At 39.8% G+C, this 25144-nt stretch overlaps 1 protein-coding gene across 3 annotated transcripts in view; it reads left to right on the top strand.

Moving 5' to 3' along the window:
* SLC43A3 (solute carrier family 43 member 3) overlaps positions 1–25144 on the top strand; it is a 38300-nt gene continuing 13156 nt past the window's right edge. The window contains exons 1-5 of one of the 3 annotated variants that reach the window (XM_087920697.1): positions 1–86; positions 11925–12053; positions 14624–14850; positions 15399–15528; positions 23681–23727. In XM_087920697.1, the coding sequence (XP_087776823.1) occupies positions 12016–12053; positions 14624–14850; positions 15399–15528; positions 23681–23727 (442 nt within the window). In that variant the 5' untranslated portion in view covers positions 1–86; positions 11925–12015. Of the gene's footprint in view, positions 87–597; positions 765–11924; positions 12054–14623; positions 14851–15398; positions 15529–23680; positions 23728–25144 lie in introns of those variants that run through there. The other 2 variants (XM_026719717.2, XM_026719719.2) reach the window with 2 other exon arrangements.

Raw genomic sequence — 25144 nt, 5'->3', positions numbered from 1 at the left:
TGAGGAAGGTTGTTACCCTGAAGAGCAAGGGTTGAACATTGCTGCCCCTGGAAATTGTAGTCGACTGAACGGGGTTGGAAGAATAGGTAAGTTTGGACTTGTCTGCGTTTCCTGAGGAAACTTGGGGATTTAATTCTGCTTCATACACTTTGGGCAAAACATAGTTTTTAGATGCGTCCTCTCTTAAAAAAAAAAAAAACGACTACAAAGGAGTCTTAAATGGCTGAGGCAAAACCACGGAAGTCCCGCTCCAAGGAGGTCGACGGAAGGAGCCCGGGGCGCGGACGCGTCATCGGCAACGCCACTAGAGACCCTTTGTGCCGCTTCGCCCTTAAGAGGCAGCGAAGGACCCTCGGAGAAGGGCTGCAAATCCCTCCGCCTCTGGGGCGAGCCCGGACTGAAGTAGGAAGAACGACTCTCCCCGAAACGAGGGCGACGCCAGCCAGGACTTGGTTGCCGCTTTCGTTGCCGAAGTGGCCGGCTTCCTCGTCAGCGGCGTCTGGAAGGGCTTCGTCGTCCAGGCGGGAAGGCGGAGATGGGCGCCCAATCGGAAAGAGTCCCCCCAGGGAGCCGAGGGGCGGGGCTGCTTTCTCCGCTGCCTGTCAAAAGGGGAAACAACCTGCAGGGGAAATACGCGTCTCCGACCGCCCCGGCCCCTTTGCCTCCCGTGAGCCAGTGGCTTGGTTTGTTTTTTTGGCCAGCGACCTGCGCTCCACTTTTGAGGAGGACGGAATGGCAGTGGACCCTTGACCTTTAGTAAGGAGGTACGTCTAGGAGGTGATGGCGCCCCTAAAAAAAAGTGGGTGAAGTATAGGGGAGCCTAAGTTTCACACGCCAGCCCTGTTCAATCTTTTGCCGCAACACCCGCGAAGAGTTTAGTGGTTTTACTTTAAAGGCTTACGGTGCTTCTTACTCCACAAGCTACGAGCCGCAAAAGGATAGGCCATTAAACAGTTACTCTTTTTGAGGTGCGGAAGAGTCTTGGGGATGCAAGGAAGTGGAAACTGAATCCCTTTGAGCTCAACCTTTGGGCTATGCCAGTTGCTTTGGAGCAATTTTCGAGTGGGACATGCCGTGAGGCATAAGTCCAGGGTCCCTAGAATAGGTTGCGCTGGCTTGCAACTTTTGTTCCTAATTTCATAGGAGAACTTTGGTGTGTGTATTTGAGAGAGAGAAATCCCCCCCCCCAAATTATTGGAGAGGTTTTAAGACCTGAAGAGGTAATGTCAAAATAGATAGGGAGAAAGAAGAGAGAAATAGTGTAGAGTAGAAGAAGTCTAACCAAGTAGATAATCCAGCCCAAATTGATCACTGACTGGACATTTGTTTCCTTATTTCATTAGGTTTTCCATACTTGGCTGTTTTGGAAGGTATTAATATTGACATATATTCAAATGTCAAGATATAGACTCTGTACAAAGTTAAAATGGTTTAACTTTCTTTTATCATCTGAAAGAAAAGTCGAGAAATGGTGCTTTCCAACAAAACTGGGAAATACTTACAGTTAAACTTTAGAGATGTTGATACTTAAACTCTAGTAACAGTTTATATAAGCGTAAATGTGGAAATTGAATTTTTGGAATGTTGTCAGAACAAATGTTTATGCTTTAATGAGAAATTACTAGTGGATTTCTTCTACCGCTGTTTTTTTGCTGTTTTTGTTGCTAAAAGTCATGGTGTACTGTGGAAAAACATTCTTTGTTTGATAATCTATGTAAACCTAGCAAAGCTCACCAGCTGGAGACAAATGGGAGTTCATTTGTTTTTGAAGAGGTGAAATGTTCTCAGAAGCAAGAAAGGAAGGAAGAAAGTTACAGTTTATATCACAGGAAGTAAAACATCACTATAGCTCTTTTAACTTTGTGGTGTTGACTTTGGTGTGACTTGCAAGCATATGAAGTGTCCTGTGTTTTGCACTGGGACTGGGTGGGATGGGACAACTGCTTGATGAGAATTTGGGAGGGAGCAATACTGCGAAGGGAACAGCTAAGAAAGCCTTTAGAAACCATGGAATCAGGTGTAGAAAACTATTTAAAATATGAAAGTTATGAATATATTTAGGAAAAGAATTTTTTTTAAATGGTGAAGACCCCTTTCAATCAAACTCAGATGGATAACTCCTTGAACATATCCACATAGTTTTCTTGGCAACAGCATGGAAATTATTTCACATCGCTTCTTTACAGTCTAGGACAGAATGCAGTTTCTCTATAAAAGGAGATTTGTACACATTGAGCTTGCTAATTTGTACACATTGAGCTTCTATAATGTCTGAAAAATAAAAGCTGTTAAATGGTTCAGCTTAGCTGGTTTCCTTGGGCTATGCTTCAAGGATTGTGGATGCCCATCTAAGTTTGTGGGTAATGAGATTTGTGTTCAGCATTACACTGTCTTTGTAAAGCACTGTTTGTCTCTAGCCTTGTCTCTCTGAAGTCCTGTCCACCGTTTGTGGTTCTGAAATGGCAAGCAGAGATACTGAAGCAAAGCAGTTGAAACCTATCTTACCTTACTGTGTTTTGAGGGCTGGTTCAAGGGTACCTCTCACACAGTCATGTACTTCTCTTTGACTACTTCAATCATTACTGAAGGTTTTCATAAAAACTGTGGTTTTGCTGAACCCAGAAAACACCTTCTTGAATAGGGTCTTTATTTCCATGATCCAGGAGGTTATAGATGTGGCTATAGCACCAGAATGAGTATTTATTCTTTTAGCCAAATGCTCAGGATCAGGTTCCAAGATAATGTAAACAAATATTTTATGTACGCGAGAGTGCAGCTTGGGTAAATAGTTTCTCTCTCTCTCTCTCACTCACCAGTACTCCTTTCACTAAGATGGAATTGGTTCTAGTCTATAAATATTAGAATGTTTGTTGCACCCATTCCTATTCCTCTAGATTTCTTTTGCTTCAGATGCTTGACAACTGTGAAAGAGACATGTGTTTCAAGTGCCAAACCAACTTTCCTTTTGCAAAGGAAAAGCTCCCCTCCAACACACACTTGAGGAGTCACTAAGATATTGGTGGAACCACAAGTATCCTTAAGCCATTCTATCCACAATGATTTTATATGGCTTTAAAAATACCTTCAGGTTATTTATTTATATCCCTCCTTTTTATTACTTTTTAAAATAAACCGATCTAATTATATTTCCTCCTCTTATTTTCAAAACAACAACCCTGTGAGGTGAGTTGGGTGAGAGAGTAGCTATAAATGATAATTGCTTCTTCCCTAAGCTTTTTTTGGTAGAAACAAATTAGGCGTCATCATGAAGAGTGATAGAAGAGAATGGAGTATATTATTTAATCAATACAACACTGATTAAGTGTATCCATTTGGCTTTTATTGATTTTATTCTTGCCTCAGCCGGCTAGCATCCCATATTCTCTTGGGCATCCTCGGTCTTCCCTGAGCTTTACTGCATCTTCTCCCTTCAGGACCTTTTCTTTTCTGTTGTTCAACCCTTGGAATTCACTAAACAGATTGTGCCACTTTGATTATACAGACACCTTAGGAACAGTTTTGTACACAATGTGAACATACATGTACCTACAGAGCGCTCACACTGTTCCTACTGGAAGACCTCATTCCATTGTTTCTTCTGGCCATCATTTGATCACCTTTCCATTGTTTCACCTGGCCATTCTCTATGCATTCATAACAGAACTCTTATTCACTTTGTAGAAGAGTGCATGCAAAAAAAGAAAAAGAAAACAGATAGGATTTCTGAAGAAGGGGAACTTCCAGTAAGTACTGCTTACTGTGGAGGGAGAACAAAATGTATGCCTTTGATTTCCTCTTTCTGTTTGGAATAAAAAGGTTGACTTTGCTGTATGTTGTAAAAGTTCAGCTTTTATGGAACATTTTGGTATTGTTTGGAAAATGCAGGCATCTCTTGTTTAGAAAATGTATTTTTCCCACTTTTTCAAGGTCTTTGCTGCAGATAGAAACAAAAATAAACTTCAACCTGAGCTGGTTCAAGAAGCAGATCTTTTTCAAAGGAGGATTAATGCTTATTTAACATATGGATTTGAGCCCTGATCTTATTGCATAGGAATAAATTTGAATTCAGGTCTTTGTTATAGTATTTGAATAGGATGGTGCAAAATTATGAAGAGATTTGCAAAAATATTCAGTGACAGCTAAATATGACTGAAGCTCATAGTTCAATTCAGTACACTTCTACTCACTACTCAGGATCCATTCCCACTGCAAATATATTTCACTCCAGATCACATCATTTGGCTTAGGGGCACTTTGAGAAGACTCATTCCAGAATACCCAGACTCTCAGAGAATGGAAACTCTCCATTGCACAACCTGCTACCAGTATAATGCTTCAAACAGAAGCCTGGGTGGATAATCTATGTAGTAAGAACACTGTGCTCATAATTTCTGTTCAGTCTGTGATGTATTGCTTCAAGAGATAAAGTTTTCCTCCTGTCCAGTCATTTCCAACTCTATGGGGCAGTACTCATCTCCATTTCTTCGCCGATGGAGCCAGTGTTGTCCAAAGACATTTCTGTGGGCATGTGACCAGCATAACTATATGACAGGGCGCATGGAATGCTGTTACCTTCTCACCAATATTTATCTACTTGCATTTGCATGCTTTCAAGCTGACATTTTGTAGAGAAATAGCCAGTAGAAATAGCCAGGATCTATTGGACAAAGGAGAACAGAATTAATAGCAGTAAGCTTAGAATAGGTAGCCCTGTCAATTGTCTCATGGCTTAGAAAAAAGATCATGCCAGGAAAATAATTCTTCCCTGGGCAGTGCGAATGTGAGCTCAATGAGCTAATGCCCACTTCCTACAGGTGCTTATAGCAGGAATGCTTTTGGATGGAAAAGGACAAAGTGAGGAGAATTAGAAGTCTGTCTATTCCATGGAGCAATAATCTAGCAAAGTGGCTTCAAGAGAATGTCTTTGGCACTTCCCAGGTACCTTAGGCCATGACAAATGGTTGTCCAAACTCTTTTTAAAAACCTCCAGTGTTGGAGCACCCATAAAACTTCATTTCCTCCCAGGTGTCATATCAAAGACTTCCGCCTGTATCCCTTGGAATCTGATGAAGGAATTCTAGGATAACATATTCATGATGTCTTTGTTCAGTTGCCATTAGTGGATTGGCAAGGATTGACCACTTATTCTTCTGCTGATATTTGGCCTCAACTATGTCTACTCAGCTGTTTAATAAGGCCAAGGGACTCTCTTTTTTAGATTTTTATCATCCCCACTTTCATAGACAACTCAAGGTGGTGAACATACAAATACTCCTTCCTCCCCCTGTTTTCCCTACAACAGCAATAACAACAATCCTGTGAGGCGGGTTGGGCCAACAAAAAGTGACTGGCTCAAAATCACCCAGCTAGCTTTCATGCCTAAAGTGGGACTAGAACTCACCATTTTCTGGTTTCTAGGCCTGCATCTTAATCACTACACCAACTGGCTTGTGTGTTTCTGTTTCTGTCATGGTCGTGGGCTGTGTTTTCAGCTGTGCTAAACTGTAGCAGTATGGCTTACACTTTTAGTTTAGCAAGTTATATAAACCCAATCCCTGTGATTTGTAAGCCAACACTGATACTTAGTAGTGGTTAGTGGTGGTGAGTACAACCAATTGTGTCTTATCCAATACATCTAGAGCATGTAGAACATGTCAAATTTTTCAACTTTTAATTTCAAAATATTAGGGGTGCTCAAAAGTTGTGACATGCCTTGGGGATTGTGAAGTTATTTTGATTACTTCAATATAATTTAGATGTGCTCGGTAAGTAACTACATAAATACCATAACTTTTTAACATTTTCTTTGTTTCATTTGTTAACCCAATAGTATCTGTTGTTCTAATTATGTGATGGGGCAAGGGATTTCCCTCCCACCCTCACTTAGGACTGTTTTCAAGATGCAAATCCTACTTTTCTTGTAGGTGGGCTACATTAGACAAGCCAGTGAATAATAGAAACCCCATCTAAGCTCATAATGAAGATTTAAATCCTAGATAAACCTTGATCTGTCTAAGGTGGCTTGATGGACAGCAAAGCCCATTAGGGCATCTTAACCATTGTATAAAAATTATATAATTGCATAGATCCCAAGGGGGCTGGTTAGACAGAAAAATGAGTGTATGTTATATGCAAGAGGATAGTTGTGTCTTTCTAGATATGAAAGACCACTTATTTCTAGCTTTAATAAATTATAAGGAAAAGAAATTCAGGTGTAAATCTCAGTAGTTATAATTTAGACTGACTCTTTGAGTAGGGAAAGAAACCTCTCCCTGAACTGAAGAATACAGTATAAGGGTAGAATTTCTTGAGGAAATTGACAAAGGATTGTCCTAAATATGTTACCAAAGTGGATTTAGTGTTGCAGTCAAGGAACAGTTTTCTTACAATGAAGAAAATCAGTTATTCTGAAAGAACGTCAATGCTAGATCATAGTTAATCTTTAGAAATTCAACTATTTGGGATAATTAAGTGGACTTTTTACAAGCCTTTGTAGTAATATGCCTCTTATTAAGAGTCCATTAAGGGTGTTGAATAAACAGATGAAAGGGGCAAAGTCTTGTCAGGGATTAAAAGGGCTTTTAAACTGTAAGTACTGTAGCTAAGTTCAGAGTCATGTAGGCAATGGTTTTCCCTGTGACGCTCCATGGAAGCAAAAGTTGGGCTTTGAAGAAGCAGGATAGAAAGAACATTAACACTTTTGAACTCTGATGAAGGAGAAGACACCTGAGAATACCATGAATAACCAAGAGAATGAACAAATAGATCATCAACCCAGAGTTCTCATTTGAGGCAAAAATTACAAAGTTCAAATTATCATATTTTGGGCACCTAGCTCCCTAGAGAAGATTATAATACAAACAAAAGTGCTAGGAAAGAAAACAAACTGGATAACCAGAAGAAAATTCATGCTGTACTTCCATCAAGATGAGGTTGCAGGACTATCATTTAGACATCTTTAGGTAAGTATCTTAAACCAAGAATCTCCATGTCCAGAACTCTGTTAGCACAGATTGATTTCCAGACTGGAGGCTTCTGTTATTCTAAACTATAAGCAATTTCTTCTTTACTTTGTTATTTTGTTTAACTTCGTTGATTGATTGTTTATGTGCCATCGAGTCAGTGTTGAGTCTTAACAATCACATAAATAGATAGTTTACAAAGATGATTTGTTCCTAATGTGGTCCTTTAGGTCTTCCAACTGTTCACCCACCACTGCTGTAATTGAACACATCTATTTCTATTGAGTTCTGGGAGTCTTAACCCACTCAGATCTGGAATAATCCCTGAAATTTTTTAGAGAAGTTAACTGGGGACCTCTGCCATTCCAAAGATGGTGGAAAGCAGCTGATGATGCAGTTTCTTAGTAGCAGACCATGCTCTTTGGAAAACCGGTGACTTGCAGTAAGAAATGCCTCTAACCTTCTGGCTTTCAAGAAAGTCTTGTCCTACAGACAATAGATTGTACTAGCGTTGTCTGGGGACAGTCAGTTGATAGGGAGCATTGATTATTACTGAGTCCTTGCCAGAGTGATCAACAAATAATTGTATACATACGTACATACATACATACATACATACATCTCCAGCTCTTAAAAAGTGCTGCTGGTGGTGATTTTTTTTAAAAAATAAAACATGTGAATTTCTTCTGGTTTTAGGTCATTTTAGACATATTACAGGAGGAAACTTGCTTTACTAGAAGAATATTATGGGATCAGGATTTATGGTTTTGATGACCAGATAGAAGGCATTATCAAAAAAAGAGTTGTGATGTAACATTAGGAAGAGAGGTCAATTTATAATTGTACCTGCTGTAAAGAAGATTGAAAGCCACTTCTTTTTACTTTCTTCTCTATTTTTCTGCTATTCTTTTCCTTAATGCATTTTTAGTTATCTTTCTTTTTTGTCTCTTGTTCTTCTTTGCTCTATTTTAGTCTTATTCTTCTGTTTCAAATTCTGTATAAGTAGTACTATAGGATCTGATTAACTTTTCTCTGTTCTTTTTTCTAGAATGTACATTGTGTGTGTGTGTGTCAATGATTAGTGCACTGTTACCATACTCTGTAGAATTATAGGAGTATGTGTAGTTCCTGTGCAATATTGAGAGAAGAGTAAATTTTTGGCAAGAAGGTGTGGATGAAAAAGTTTGATAGCTGGCTGGCTATATGGTTTATGTAAGGAAATAAATTCACGTTGAATATGAAATTTGACTTCTCAGAATCTTGAATGTCAGTTTCTCCAGCCTATGAGATTTAATTTCTGAACTTTGTTATGTTTATGTTCATTAAGGACAACATTGAGTATTGTAGGTAGCACAATTGCAGACAGTCTTACAAATAAATGTCTATCTTTTAAGGGAGGAGTTGTTCTGTGACAATTTATAGCAGCATTTGAACATTACAGATTTTGTTGGTTTTGACAACAAGGCATGAAAAATTAACCAGTAGTCATTTCCCTATAGACTAAAAAGTAGGTTCTTCTTCCTCTTTTCACAGGCTAGTTCAATTTCTTCTTAACCACAAAGCTATATTCAACAAGAGGGGTTGATCATATAAAGCATTTCTGGATATATAGTTTATTATCTATATGGAGTTGAACATTTATTGTCTCAACTATATTTTTCAACATGTCATCCTCAATAACATGACCAGGTTATCATTTGAATCATAAAGCATTCTGCCTCCAATTTTTTATACTTAATACTGCTTCAGTATAAAACCTCTAAAATTTTCCCAGATAGTGTGGCCATGGAAGAATGATGGAGATGCTGTCAACAAAGCAAAATTGTGAACAAAATTCATTGTACAAAATCTCTGTTAAAATGCAGCTTAGTTTCTGAGGAAGTAAACAACTGAAACTTTGTGAGTTTCTTTAGAAAAGATAAATATTTAAAAAAAAAACCTTTTCTCCATAGATAGATTACTCTTACAAGTAGTCTTCAACTTACCACAATTGAGCCCAATATTTCTGTTCATGGCAACGTGATGCGGCGAATTTGGCACCCGTGCCTTAAACCATCTCATAGTAAAATAACTATGCTATGTAACACCTCCTATCACAAATGGGAAACATTTGTTAATTTTGCCTCATTTTACAACCTTTCTTGCCATAGTTGTTAAGTGAATCACTGCAGTTGATAAGTTAGTAATATGGATGTTAAGTGAACCTGGCTTCCTCATTGACTTTCCTTGTCAGAAGGTCACATAAGGGGATCCCGTGACCCTGGGATACAGCAACGGTCATAAATATGAACCAGCTGCAAAGCATCTGAATTTTGATCACATGATCATGGAGATGCTATGATGGTCATCAGTGTGAAAAATAGTCATGTCACATTTTTCAGTGCCATCGTAACTTTGAACAGTCATTAAACGAACTGTTGTAAGTTGAAGGCTACCTGTAATAAGATTTGTTTGGCATGCTTTATTTTTGACAAATCCATGTTGGCTTCTGGTTATAACTTTGCTTGTCTCTAGGAACTCGCACTTTTGTTGCTTGGTTAGCTTTTCCAGGAACTTCCCAGGTATTGACGTCAAGCTGATTGGTCTGTAGTTTCCTAGATCCATCACCCCCCCCCTCTTTTTTTAATATGGGACAACTCTTTCCTGGTCCTCTGGTAGTTCTCTAGTACTACTCCAGTATCTTTGAAAAATACGGGTCAGTATTTCCAAGATCACATCTGCTGGCTCCTTCAGGACCCTGGGATGTAATTCATCTGGTCCTGGTGATTTGAACTTCTCTAATTAAAAGCTGCTCTGAATTTTTAGGAAAAAGAGATTTGTGATCTCTGGATATCTGCATTAGGCTGAATTGCTGTTTTGCATGATGCTTTGCATAAACTACAATTAGCTGCCTTTTACTAAACAGTGCCATGATTTATACATTGTGCTATGTCAAACATACAGTGGCTTGGTATGATATATTTAGCCAGGCACAATTTGACAGGTGTGTGGGTATAGGCCTGCCTAATTAGACAATTATTTCTCAACGGTGTCTTGTTCTTGACTTTTAATAGAAGATGGGCAAACCTAGCATTTGACCTTGCCTTTAGTCATTGTATCCACCTTCTTTGTGGATACTTTCACTACTGCAGACTGGCCACTATGCTCTTGAGATCATAGCAAGAAAGCAAAGACGTATGGGTAAGATTATAATGCAGAGACAGTAGACTTTTAGGAAATTATCACAAACAGATTTAATATTATAGTAAGCAGAAATTTGACTTAAGGCATGAGGTTTAGAGTGTAAGATCTAGTTTTGTTAGACACAAATCCAGATGGGTGACCTTGGGCCAGTCACTTTTTCTCAACACAAGGAAGCAGAAAATGGCAAATCACTTCTGGAAAACCTTGTCAAAAATACCTGCAGGGACTTGTCCAGATAGTTTCAGAGAATTGGACATGGCTGACTGGAAGAGAAAAGTCAGAACTTTGCTCCCTTCCAAATGTATGGTGTTCTATTTTCAAATTCAAGTAGAAATAACATATGCCAAAAGGATGATTGTAGCTGTCTTTGTCCTTATTTGCAGCTGTATGAAGTAGAACGTTTAGTCTTCTAAGCCACTCTAGACATTTTTAACAATACCTACCTTTAAACTGTAAATAGTCATTCAGCAATAATTAAGCAATTATTCCTTATCTAACCTATAGTCAAATACTACAAAAGGTTCAGTTCTGGGAGAGGTTCTCTTCTGCCTCTAGATAATTTCTAATTACCTCTTAATGGATTGTGGATTGCCTGCCTCTCTTTTAACTTTGCCGAACTTTCCATTCAGCCTGGAGTCTGTGATAAGGGACATTGAGGTGCCAGCCTTTCCTTCTTCCTTGTTAGGGGCAGGGAGAAGAACTTTGTATGGTGCAAATATTAGAGAAGCTGGCTGGGGAAGAGAAAAAGGAAACGTGTAGGTACCTATGCACTTTTTAATCTGTAAAGAAGTGGCCCTTGCATAGCAAAAACATAACATGTCTTGGGAGTAAAATTTTCATGTAGTATATAGTTTTATGTGTGTGTTTGTGGCAGTGATATTTTGATGTGAGAACAGAAGTATGGAGACTCTGTCCTTAGTCCTATTTGAGAAATCTTAGTGGATACCTCTTTCTAAAAAGCACCTGTAGCACTTTGAGACTAAACTCTGCTACTGACAACAGTTATGAGACTGCAAGCCCTTTGTTGCTTGAAGCTAAATATCCAAGTTTTCATATTTCTGTCCCAAACAGCAGTGGGTGTCTGGTCCAAGTCATGATAACATTAAATGCATCATGATTTCATTAAATACATGAAGCAAAAAAAGTTGTTTCACCTGCATGACAATTCCGTGACCCATGTGATCTCCCTTACCCTCTGCTGTGGAAATCAATGCAGAGGGAAGGCATTTTCAAAATAAGACCCTGGTTCACAACATTCTAGGTGGATGATGCATCTGCCAGTTTTCATCCCCTTTCCCACACCTAGCACCATATTCTAAATCATAGTTGAGGAAACCAGCAGTACTCCAGTGAGTCTTTCCACACATAATGCTTTGAGGAGGAGGAAGAGGGGGAGGAGGAGAAGGTTCAACAGTTTAAAGAAATGCTTGCAATCCTCACATACACCATATACACTCTGTCATATTTACCTGTAGCAAAATGAATGAATGTGAGTCGGCTCCCAAAGGTATTAATAAGAATGACATGTGATATAACTTAGTACAGTGAACTGGTACAGAGGTCTAGGCATTGATGTGTGAAAATATGAAATGTCAGTATATCATTATGTTTCTAGTGCGGTCCACAGAATCAGATTTCCACAATTCGGTTTCTTTGTTGCTTCATCTATTTCCTTCCTGTGGGGAGGGAGGAGACTCAAGGGAGGAGGCATAATTTGTTCACTCTGTTGCACATGATAGCTAGATGTGGTCAAGGATCAGTTTCTGCTTTCTCCTACAGATGATTCTTCTGAGCCATACGGTCTTCATTTGGAAGAGCTTTCTCTCTTGAGAAGTCCACCTGCCCTCCATATTCTTTCCAAGAGCATTTCATGGAGAACAAAACTGATCCCGATGCTGAGAAGACTAGGTAGGTCAGAGATCGGTATGCCCTCCTCTTCATTTTTGGTTGTTGCCCAACCTTCATTTTTGGTTGTAAGCTTGACATAGGTACTTGTTTTGGAGAATTATCTAATTCTGAAAATAAATGTAGTGAAAGTAAGAAAGACCAAGGGCCGTGAGGGATCGGGGTTCCATGAGGTTGAAAATAACTTAAATATGAGTTATGATGATTGAAGACTTGATGGGTAGAGCAGATAATATTATGGAGGCATATCTGATGAGAGTGAAGATGAAGGAGCTCTGCTGGGAGGCAGTTGAATAATAAGAGTCGGGGACAGGCTGCCCAATAGGGTGACCTCTAGACATATTGGACTGCAGCTCTGTTGTTTCCAGCTCTTAAACCTCTCTCAAAAAGGGAGCTGTTCAAGTCAGCTGGGAAAAATAACCCAGGAAGCTTCAAGAACTTGTTCACTATTTTGTAACATTTTAACTACTCTGAATCTATTGTGAGCCAGTATGGTGCAGTGGTTCAAAGCACCAGGCTAGAAACTGGGAGACTATGAGTTCTAATGCTGCCTTAGGCACAGAGATAGTTGGGTGTCCAGGCAAGAACAAGCTAATTCTTAAAATCTTGCTAAGGAAAGGACTTCTCCACGTAGTCTCCAAGAGCCAACAATAACATAAAGGCATGCGCATGCATACACACACACATTATTTTGCGTTTTGGATAACCGAGAAGGAGAGGAGACAAGATGTTTGCAATAGATCATAGTTTATAATGGACAATGCAGTTGCAAGGAAAAATATCCTGTACTTTTGAGTCTCTTTTTAGCCTATATTTTTTTATAGGGGATTGCCTTTCTGCATTTTAACTTACTTTGCTTTCTTAGTGCTTTCTTTGTTTCTTTTTTAAGCTGACCTTCAACAAACTTCAAAAAGGCCAGTTTGCTAGAGAAGGGCTCCACTAAAAGAAGGCCAGTTTGCTAGAGTAGAGGTGACTGGTTTCCTTGTTGTTATGTTTCTGCAACACCACCTGGTTTGCTCACAGATTTTCATAGCAAAGGAAGTTTGACTCTGAATTTATGGAATGGAGCAGATCTGGAGGGATGAAACTAGACTTCAGTCCCCTTCCAAATGAGTGAGGGTGATGGGATGTTTGTTTACTAGCAACAACGACTCAGTATGAGTGGTTAACATTTTGATAGGGCTGCAAATTGAGCAGAACCCAGAAACGGCAGAACATTATTTTTAACATTTACCACCACCCACAGTTTAAAGGGAACAGGTTTTTATTAAAAAGAATGTGTGATTAATGATTCACAGGCAAAGATGCAGCTATTAGTTACGCAATACAGCATATTTGTATATTTTGGGGGATACACACAAAGAATTAGATGCAGATGGCCATGTATGAAGCTATTCATATACAACCTATCACAATAACAAGACAAAACGGCTTCCATCTTACTGCATACAGGGTTGAAGAAATGTGTAGTGATGAGCTTGCCATAAAAGATAGGAAAATTCTAGAAGCATAGAAAGTGAGGGGGTTACCTGGAGGCTCTGGCACATGACAAGCGGGAGGATAGGTGATTGACAGAACATTGGTTGCCTTAACTTGAGCAGATGGCAGGATATGGCTCTGAATCTTGCAAGATGCTGAAGACAATGCTTTCCTGTTTAGCAATGATCATCTGTATAATATAAGTGATGAAACTACACTGGCATGGCTTCTTACTTTCTTCCTTCTTCCCCTTTCTGAGTTAGTATATACATGTAAGTGATATGGACAATAGTGGGGTGGAAAGAGCAAGTGATAAATAAACAAGGTTACAATTACATCTTTCCTTGCTTGAACCAATAGGGAAGGATGTTAAAACCTTAGGGGAATTAACTCTTCCATTCCTAAGTAAAGCTTCTCCAACCTTCATCTCCTGCAGCATTTAAGTTTAGATACGGGCTTTCATTGGCAGCAAGGATGTGGGTTTTTTTGCTGAATTTAAAGGGTTTATAGTGGCAAACTAGTTTGATCAATCTTGTGAAATTTCATTTGAAATGGTGAGAAGTTTCCTGCATGTCCCAGCCTTGTCCTGGGAGTGATTGCTAGCCAGTCAGATATTGTTTAGGGAGTGCCTGTACAAAGAATAGCTACTGCTGTCATTTTGTCATTGCCTGGACTTCACTTCAAACAAAGATACGAGAAACATGGTCAGCGTTCTTGGGAAGCTGTCAAGAAATGCCTAGCAACTCTACCAATGTTACTGTCAAAAAGCAATTATACATTCTAGTGCAGAGGCAACTGAATCATCTCAGTGTTGGATGAAAGCGTTCAATGGTTACCATAGTTAACTTGGGAATGTATGAATTGTTGAGCAAGTGTGTTTTAGTTCCAGGGATTTATGTTTGACCAGTTCATCCATTGCAGTAAACCATAATGTTACTTACTAACGTTCGTTTAGGGTGAGGTATATATTCAGTGTCTGCTATTATTTCTGGCTCAGAGTTAAGTGACCTAGGCGTTTGCAGCTTATTTTTTAAAAAACTGATTCATGAATGAAGTAGGGGACCAATCATTCCATTAATCATTCTTTTTTTCAGATTAGAAAAGGCAGAGAAATGGAAGGAAAGTGCTCCTGATGCCATGGAGTCAGGGAAGTTGGAAACAGCCAAACGTCTGGCTACATTAATCACAGGCCTGGTGGAGTGCATGTGCTTTGCAGGCGTCATTTTCGGGTGGACATCGCTGGTCTATGTCCTCAAACATCAGAAGTACTTTGAGAACTTTTGCAAGCCAGCTGCCAATACAACCATCAATCAAACTCAAGGTATGATCTGAGAAGACAGGAGGGGGAAGGTATTTTATCCTTTGTTGAGGTTGCAAAGGTTAAACTAGCAACTAGTTTCATACACCCATATGGCAGGAACACGCTACTTGTTACTCTCAAACCAATTTCATCACTCTGAACTAGGCCCTATCAATTGCTCGAACCTTTGAAAAACATTCCACCAGTGCAAAAACTGAAGATGGTTATCAACCCTATGGCCCATTCCAATATGTGGCCTGCGGACTTAAATTCTGCTTGATGCTTACTAAAGTCTTCTCACTGAATTTAATAACAGCAACAGTTGGCTTTGTGGTGCCATCATGAAAAGTAAACGGGTTTTGAATATGACACTTTCAAGTCTCCTTGCATCTCTTATTCCAGAAGAGACCTGCTGTCTATTAAAAAGGCAGAGTTGATGGGGTTGAACAGGGAAACCTGGACAACGAAAAACCAAATGTATCAATATGGAAGATAAGACATAGTAAACATCTGCCTGTGATTTTATGTGGCATTGGGGATCACACTTAAATTTCCTCACTAATTTACAGACTGTACTGCTCAGGATGAACAGTTATCTCTCATCTTCACCATTGGCTCCTTCATGAACAACTTCATGACCTTCCCTACTGGCTACATCTTTGACCGCTTTGGCACCACAGCAGCCCGTCTGGTTGCCATGTAAGTGTTGGATACACAACTCACTCACTCCCTGTCTTTCTTTCTCAAGAGATAGCTGATGCCGTAGAACCAAAGTGGAATTTTAGGAGCACCTTTGTCTTTAATAAGTGCACAGTAAGAACTTGGCAGATTCTTTGATCAGATGAGAACCTGCTGAATTCCTTCCTGTTATGGAACACTTAATCTCCAGGTCTGAAAGCTTTTTTTTTTATAAGGAGAGCTTAGGCCAGAGAAAGACAGCTCTGAGACTGTCAACAATAGACATACGCTTGCATGTGTGTGGTTTGTGAAGCAGCACCAGTTTCCTTCTCTCAATTTGCTGTTAATAATAATAATAATAACAACAACAACAACAACAACAACAACAGCAGCAACAACAATAAAAACAGGTTTCCATCATTTTCAGGCTTATGCATTTTCAAGTAGGAAATGCTGGAAGTGCATGAGTCGTGGTGGTGCAGTGGTTAGAATGCAGTATTGCAGGCTACTTCTGCTGACTGCTAGCTACCAGCAGTTCATCATTTCGAATCCCACCAAGCTCAAGGTTGACTCAGCCTTCCTTCCTTCTGAGGTGGGTAAAATGAGGACCTAGATTGTTGGGGGCATTTGGCTTACTCTGTAAACCGCTTAGAAAGTGCTGTAAAGCACTGTGAAGCAGTATATACCGTTATTTAAAGTGCTATCGCTAATTACAGCTTCAATTATACAACATTATACAAGTTAACCGTGATTTCTAAATCTACAAAAGTCCTAGCTTTCTTTACATGTGTAATGTGGCTTCTTGTATTATTACCCCATGATTATGGTCTCCTCCCCTATTCCATGTAAAATTTTGGGAGCATTCCTTTGCTTCCAAAATGTTGCCCATCAAAAGTGCCTCAAAAAAAAAAATAATAATCTTCAGTCTCTGCAGCCTGATTCAGCAACGCAAATGGGCTGGAAAGTGTTGAATGCTGGCACATTTTCCCATGAAAATCAGGGCCTCCTCTCCATGGACATTTGAGCTGGATCTGCAGTTGTAGCAAATGACCCGGGGGAATGCTGAGGTATCCATGTGGATTGCACCCTTCAGTCTGTGCATGGAGGGCATCATTTTTTTGCATGGCTTCTTTGCACAAGACCACTGTGCAAATAGGGAAGTGAAACATTATGGAGAGATGCCCTAGCCCATTTTTTTCATATTATAATGGGAAGCATTTGTTAATGCAAGTCACATTAAAATTGCCCCACAGTCTGAAACAGTTAATCTATGCTTGCTGTATGCATGGAGCAGGCTTCGGTGATGGAAGAGATAAAGTTCCTTCCGCTCAGCATATGGTAACAGAAGGGAACTATGATGATCAGAAATTCTCTGCTGTACATATATAAAAATGTGCACACACACACACACACTCTCTCTCCTTCCCTCTACCCCGCCCCCCTCTCTCTTGCCTTTCCAGTCTATCAGAACTGCCAGACAGCTGAAATGATAAATGCCTATTATCTCTGACAACCCAGGCAGCCTCCATGAGCCCAGAGAACTGTTTTTTCTTGACATAATACTCACTTCCAGATATTTTAATATATAGTTTTCCACCCTTTCGGTGGAGGGAGTGGGGAGCTGCCTCCTAAGGAAGTAGAATAGGAATTGCACTATCCTCCCTCCCTGCAGTGATGTGTCTAAAGTGTAAGTTCTACCAAATGGAATTGGACATTCAAAGATAAATGTTTTTGCTTTTGTTAGTATCTTTGGCAAATGTTAATTGTTTGATAAATTGATTGTATAGGAAAAGGAAACCACAGAAATGTGAAACAACTGTGTAGCAATTATTAAGGAAAATATTTAAGAATGGAGAACTCCAGGATTGATCGATCCTCATGGAACTCTGAAATATCCTTATGATGCTTATATTCTAGTTTAGTCTTCGGTCCTAGCCCTTCACTCCTGATGAATGTATCTTTTCTTTTATGTATACTGAGAGTATTTGCATGAAGACAAATTCCTTGTGTGTCCAATTACACTTGGCCAATAAAGAATTCTATTCTATTCTGTTCTGTTCTGTTCTATTCTATTTACCATTTTTTGTTTTCTGTGATGATTTCAACTTTTGAGGAGGGAAGATTGAACCAAAATAGGAATTTTCTTTTGTTTTTGCCTTTTCTTTTGCTAGCTATTAGTGTTTTGATGTTTACTGAGCAGCTGGTATATGGACTGATTAACTTTTCCTTTTACTGTGAATATACCATGAATTTTTAATATGTTTAGCTTCTTTTATTAATCATTATATTATTATTGTTGTTGTTGTTTCTTTCACGATATCAGCTCTGCTGTTCCTGCCTACTGCCTGTGTGACCTATCCTTTTTCCATTTTCTATGTCAATCCTTTTTATGTTTAGATTTTCACTAAACTGTGCTGGGTAGCTACACTGATTTCTTCTGGTATATATCATTTCACCCCCTTTATTACAATTACCTATTTATTTTTAGTTATCTTTTAGGAATTTCTATTTATCCTGAACAACTTTTTAAACAGTTTTCATGCTGTGGCATCCTATTTCTTATGGCTTTGAGTTTATTCAAATCAATCTTTTTTTGAAATTCAAGATAGAGGTTTGATTCAACAGTTAAATTTCCTTCAGAAGTCAAGAACTCCAAGAATACAAAATTTCCCCCATGCACCTACTAATTCCATTTCTTCAGGTAATTCCTCTCTATCTATTGGTGTCAAACCAAATGGAAATTCACTGCCACAAAAATATGACTCCCCATTTTCTCAGCCAGTTTTAGTATGCATTAAATAAAGACTGTTGATGATAGGACTGATTGGGAGAGGAGGTCAGTAGCTGGGAATCTGATCCTGTTGTCTGTTAACAACGTGTGTTTATGATCAATTAGGAGTTGTAGTGTAGATTAGAAGACTGCTCCCATTGTGAGGTGGTAAGAGTCCAGATCTTTGAGCGATGTTGATTTGTATCTACAAAGCGTCTTGTCTCTGAGAGGCTTTCAGTGGTGCCAAACCTCATCTCAGCTTATGCAGCTTGAAGTCCAAGAGTTCCTGTGTGACTACAATCCAGGAAGCTGATATTTGCTGTGGCTGCACTTTAAGTTCCTTAATTGACTGCAAATATTAATGGAGAGGGCAAAGTTATGCACCTCATGTGAATGGACTGATTAACCACATGCAGTAGGGCAATGCTGAAGAGGCTATTTCCCCCCACTTTCTTCACGGCTGCAGCAGGGCAGATAGCCAATTTCCCGGAGCTGGGCAAGACTTCTGGAAATACTCAGATGCCCATACAAAGCATGGTGAGATAGACTTTCAAGGTCCACACCATTTCATGACCCATTTCATGGGTCTGCATTCCAGTGGAGGGTGGGACCTGAGCAAAACAATACAAAACCTTGCCTCACATTTAAAGTATCACTAAAAGCCTTTTAGAATAAGAATCATTTCAAAGGTAAAAGATGCTAGTCCGGTTTTGCCAAGGGAGGGCATTTCATGCCTATGACTGAGAAACAAAGCAAACGAGGAAACGGTGTGAATTTTGGACCAACAATTATTTTCTGCAAAAAATAGCTGTTTGTAAGCTACTATTTGATCCTATAAGTAGCTCTATCAGCCAAATGTTACCCCTTTGATTTCAATGGGAACATCTAATATATGCATCTAATATAAGTGCATTTTCTATTAAAAATAAGCATGGTTGAGAAGTCACTTGCTTTGACTGGCTCACTTGTATGGAACAGTAGGCCAGCCTATACAAATTAACTATACAAAGGCAGTTTGAAAACACAATTAATTCTAGTCAGGAAGCAATCGCCCATGACAATGTAAAGAGTATGTTTTACTTTACTTTCTGGGAGCCGGTGCCAAAAGCTTGAAAGAGGTATGGTAACAGAGTTAGATGGGAGAAGTTTAGTTTCGCTCTGAAAGAGGCAGCCTTTGTAGACACCCAGCATTATTAGCAAAGCATCTGTGAGTCAAGTCAAACTGCTTCATTGCCAGTGAATGAAAGATGCAGAAAGCAGCTGGGGGCGGGAGCAGCATATGAAATGGAAAAGGTTACAATGGATCCTTGTATGGTGCCAAAATTAGCAAAACTCATGTTAGAGACATGAGACCGATACTTTTAAAGTGGAAACTCTCCAGTATTACCCTTTTAAAAATTACCCTTTAATGCCCTTAGAAGCCCTCCCAAGCAGAATGGAACGGTGCCAAACACCCAAGTTTGGCCAGGCTGAGGAAGGTGCTCAGTCACGGGTAGGCAAAGCTCTCTTCAGGTTTCTTACTGGGTAGAATCAAAGACAATGTTGCCTCTAAGCCAGAAAAATCAAGGCTGGGAGAGAAGCCCGAAGGGGGGAGGCAGAAACCACCGAGTTCCATCAAATGCATGCGGTCTGAATACATCCACTTTGTTACGGTAGACAACTGGGGATGTAAAGATTGTGCTAAAAGCTTTTGAGGAAAGGAAGATGGGTGAAGAAATCTTTTGGTACATTTGACTCCATTGCTGATGTTCAAATGGATTAAACGATCCATCTTGGTCTGTAGGAAGGTGGGAGGACAATCTTTCCTTTGGAATTACTTACGGGGCAAAGATGTGCTGTGGAAGAGTCAAACAAGGGGTTGCATAGCAGAATCCAAAGAAGAAAGTATGGAATTCAGGGCAGCTGCTTTTTACATAAGTTCATCGAAGCCCAATGAGATCTGTGGTCAGTGGTGTACCCTCCCCAGGCCTAACGCAGCCCACTGATGTTTATAGCCACCTTTTATAGCTAGAAAGACTAAATCATTAGTTTAAGAAGGGACATCATACTAGCCTGTTGAAATGAATTGGGATTAGAATGGCAAATTCTGTAGGCTTTCTGTAGAGCAAATGTTTGGAAACAGCTTCAGTGTGGAAGAGGTCTCAAAATTGTGAGAAAAGTGAGAGGTTTCCTCATCCCCAGCTATTGCATCTGATGCTGCTAATTGCAAGAATCAGGCTCATTGGAGTCCATATATCCCCTGAGCCCAACTTCCCTGGATGAATGCAGAGGTGCTTGCTTCTGTGTGCTGCTGCTTTTTCTGAGTTATATTCTGAAATATAAAGTGTCTTTGACTCATCTTCATAGTGATCTGGCGAGCCGTGCCTTTCATTATTATTAGCGACCTAAAAATAGGGGCTCCAGAAAAGGTCAGAGAGCCAAGCAAGTGGCTTTTTCAAGTTCTCAATTAGAATATTGTCTTCAGAGGCACGTTTTCAAGTCACTGTTTAACTCTTTCCCTCCATACTATAGCTCCAATGGAGAGAGAGTAGGAGAGAGAAAGAGAGGTAAAATGCCTTCTTCATTTCCCCAGCCATTTACCGGATTGCTCAATTTTCCTTGAATCTGCTGTTTGTACAGGAAATTATTGTGTTCAATCCAGGCATTTCCTCTCATGTCTAAAACTATTTGCATACTTATTGTGGTTTCAGTAAATATTGCAGAAATAAATGAATAATTTCACCTCTCATAACCACTTAACTTCATTGGGTAACTGCAGGAAACATTCTCAATGTGGCAACACTGTAGAATGATGCAATACCAAGAATATCTGAATTAGCTAAGATGGTTATTTTTGTTTCTTGCTGCAAAAGCATTTGAGAATTGAAATTCATCTCTGTCTTTCTTAGTGGTCAGATGTGACTCACCATTTGAAGATGTGATATTATTAAGTGAAAAATAACTATTTCAATTATGTATTTTTTTCTCAAAATTTAATTACTAAGTTGTATTATAATAGGAATGACACTAAACTGTTGACATGAACATGAACTAGTCAGTTGAAAGGTTCTCAACAATTTTAAAAAAGGTTATGGGTAAAATGTATATGATTGACTACAGTTTTTACTTTCCCCTGCAGTTTTTATAGCTAGAGCTGGGATGGCAGATTAGTTATTTGGATGACAGCAAGGGCTGGTGGAGAGGATTTAACTCTTTCATTTCCTGGTATGACCCAAGAAATTCATTACTTTGTGAAGAAATCCATCTAGTGGTAACAATAAGCAAGCTCCACTCAATGCAAATAGCAGTTTAAGAAACAGGATTTTCTTCTTAATTAGGGGAGCAAAAGGTAAAACACTCTAGAGGAGGGGTATCAAACTCAAGGCCTGGCGGCTGGATCCAGCCCATAGGGTGCTTAGACCTGGCCCACAGGGCTGCCCTGGAAACAGTGAAGGACCGTGGGCGGCCCTCCTGAGCTCCGTTTTCACTGGCAGAGGATTGCAGGAGGCTGTCGCAGCCAAAAATGGAACTCGGGAACCCATTTTTGATGGCAGAGCACTCGGGCCACCATGGGCACCCCAACACGAGCGATGTCGAGTTGGCCATACCTACCTGAGCCATGCCCACCCCAGCCCCCCGACATCAAACACAACCCTGATGCGGCCTTCAATGAAATTGAGTTTGATACCCCTCCTCTAGAGACTTCCTATGAATCCATCTCGATAGCTGACACTTTTGGTCTTTTATCATGTCTTCATACAAAGTGATATTTAACTTGCATGATGAAGTTTGTGTGAAAGAGTTCCTATGTACTTCTTGTGTTGGTCTGAAGATGACTCACTAACCATTTGTTGAGAACATGAATGCATAATGCTGTCCTCAGGCTAGCCTTTGCCCATCATAAATGCAGCCTCTGTTTGGCTTGCTTTTTCTTTTCTTTTTTTTGCTTCTTGGCAAAAGTGATGGTTTTCCAAATTCTCCTGGCACAAATACATTTCCAGTACATCAGTTGACTAGTGTGTGCTGTTGCAAGCCAGCCACGCTGTCTCTCCTCCAATCCCTGGTACCTGCCTTTCATGGGTGATTAATCTGCCTGCTCCCATTGAGAAGGAACTTTCCTACAAAAATTCCTGCAAGGTGCATCTTAAGCTTATATGGACTCCTTATATACCTGAAAACTTTTTTTGGGTTTAGAACTCCAGTCTGCCAGTTCCTACATGGGTGAGGCACTGGTGTAGTTCTGGATACGTGAAGAAGTTCAAGTGGTATGAGTGGGTTATACAAGAGCTAATATCACTTCCTTGTCTCTGCCTGTCATCCTATTGTGGCAAATCCCATGTAATTGCTGTGAGATAGTATTATTTTTCACACTTTATGGGATATTCATAGGCGCTGCAATCACTTGTGACAGGAGTCACCTTGCAACACTTATTGATTGGAATATTTGGCGTGAAGAGTGAATTTAATACAAGTTTGACCAGTTTCCTTTTCCCACCAGTTTTCAATCTTACGAGGCAGATATATCTCTGTCCAGGGGAAAAAAAGGGGGACCAATTGACAAGCTGCTGAATTTCAGTCAGGAGCTCCACTCTATATTTATCCTCCAGCCCACCAATGTATTGGCTGGGATGTTTTTGGACAAATGTCTATCAGTCTTAGAGAAGATTAGTAAGCTGGTTGGCTCTTCTTCCTGTTGCTTGGAGTTTCAGAAGGTCTGATTTCATGCTGATCAGGCTTTAGCTGACATGTTACTGGTGCAGAGAGTCTCCAAGCGGGGCTTTGTGCTTTGCATTACTTCAAATCCCACATCCTAAAGTTCTGCTAGCCAGACGAGGCTTCTTGCAGTGGGCAGGCGGAGAGGCTCCTGCTGGCATATCCAGGAGCTGACTGGAAGCATCAGAAGAGGCTCTGTTGAAACTGCCAGAGGCAGCCTCAGCAGCGAAGGAGCAACTGCTTTGCTTTGCTTTGCTTTGCTTTCAGAAGTAGAGAGTGGATGTTGTTTTGTGAATAGTTTCAAAACCTACTTCATGTGAAACTTCACGATAGCTTGTACTGATCACATGATACATTACTAATTTAGAATTTAGCTCCCAAAATGTACCTTCTTGCTCACTTCTCCCATCTTATAATTTCAATCTTATATTCTCTTTCTCAGTTAGCATCCTTTCTTTCATTCTCCCTGAGTATTTCCAGATATCCTCGATTCAAAATTTCATTTTACCGATACATCTGTGTGACCAGTTGACCTTCTGTCTTCTAACAATGCCCATACTTGCCACAATTGCCTACCTATCTACTGACCTACTTCTCTGGGTTAAAGCTGGAAAGCTGGAGAAGAAAGCCACAGTGTCTCGTGGAGATGAAGTGAAAATAAGCCACAACCTCATATACACTCACAGCTCTGGCTCTGCTTTTGTTTTCCAGATCCTCCTACACCATGGGTACTCTCCTTGTTGCATTTTCTTCAGCAGGTGAGTGCTTCTGAATGAAGAGCTCACTTGAGCTCACTAAACATATGTCGGTATGTAGAAAATGCTAAAGAAAGGAAGATGAATACTGGCGATGAATCATTGGGAGATGTTGGAGAGATGGGGAAGTTCTCTGCAGTTTGTTTCCTTTTAGCAGCATAAGGAAATGTGGTTTTCAAGAATATATGGATGTGCCTTGATATGAGTAAAGAATTAGCTATTGGCTTGGTAGGCTTGAACACACACACATACACACACACACACACACACACACACACACACACACACACGGACTCCCCCCAATCATGTGTAGCAAGCTCTGACTTAGGAATGTAACAACAGTGTAATCAGTCCTTGAATTACTATCACAATTGTGACCAAAACTTTCATTGCTAAATGAGAGAGTTAAGTTGCACCCAATTTTATGACCTTTTTTTTTGACATGGTTATTAAGCAAATTACTGTGATTGGTTAAGTGAAGGATGCAATCATAAAACAAATCCGGCTTCTCCCACTAACTTTGCCTATTGGAAGCCAGCTGGGTATGGCCCAAATGGCATTCACACAATCCTGGAACATTGTAACCATCATAAATCCATGCCAGTTGCCAAGGGTCCGAATTCTGATCATGTGACTGCAGGGACTGGTGTAAAGTGCGAGAACTGGTAATAAGTCTTTTTTTTTCCATTGGTGTCGCAACTTTGAAAGATTGCTAAATGAATGGTTCTAAGTCTGGGAAACAGTTTGAGAAACTCAGATAAATTTTACCGATTTCAAATTAAGACTGACAGATCAAATTAAGTTCAAATTAAGACTGTCAGATATAAACAACCTTATATTTTAAAAGTTATATAGAAAAGGAAATACTGTATCGCCAAGTTTTCTTTCATATAAAGGTAGCAACTGTTGTTGTTTTTTAAATTTTTCTTTAATGCTACTACTAAAAAAATACCCCAAGATCCTCATTCTCCTTATTCTATTAATTGATCTTAGTTGAAGGCAATTTAGGGGGTCCAACTATTGATAGTGGACCATAGGGTTAAGGGTACATAGAATGCCTTGGTAACTGGTTCTCAATGCAATGTTTAAACTAACCTCTGTTAGCTAAATGTGGTATAATGGCTATCCTTTGACTGTCCAAAGCTTGACAACTAGTTAGATATGAAGGATCCTAGCTATTCATTGTGCTATTCTCTGAAGTTTATCTTAATGTACATTTATACATGTATCTTGAAAGGCTACAAGGTGTCTGACTGGATGTGTGCCTCTCTTGAGAAATAATTCTACTGTATGTATTTTGGTTGAGATGCTTGAGCTGGCACCAGCTCTCCCCAAAAATCATGTCCATTGTCTAGCTCCCCTCTGCTCATGCACATCTGCACATGATATTTTTTGCTATTATTTATCAAAAGACAAAGGC

The sequence above is a fragment of the Pseudonaja textilis genome, chromosome 1, assembly GCF_049901715.1.
Source record: "Pseudonaja textilis isolate UNSWEBS1 chromosome 1, rPseTex1.2, whole genome shotgun sequence".
In the NCBI taxonomy this organism is placed as follows: domain Eukaryota; kingdom Metazoa; phylum Chordata; class Lepidosauria; order Squamata; family Elapidae; genus Pseudonaja; species Pseudonaja textilis.
This window is presented reverse-complemented; position numbering and strand designations above follow the sequence as displayed.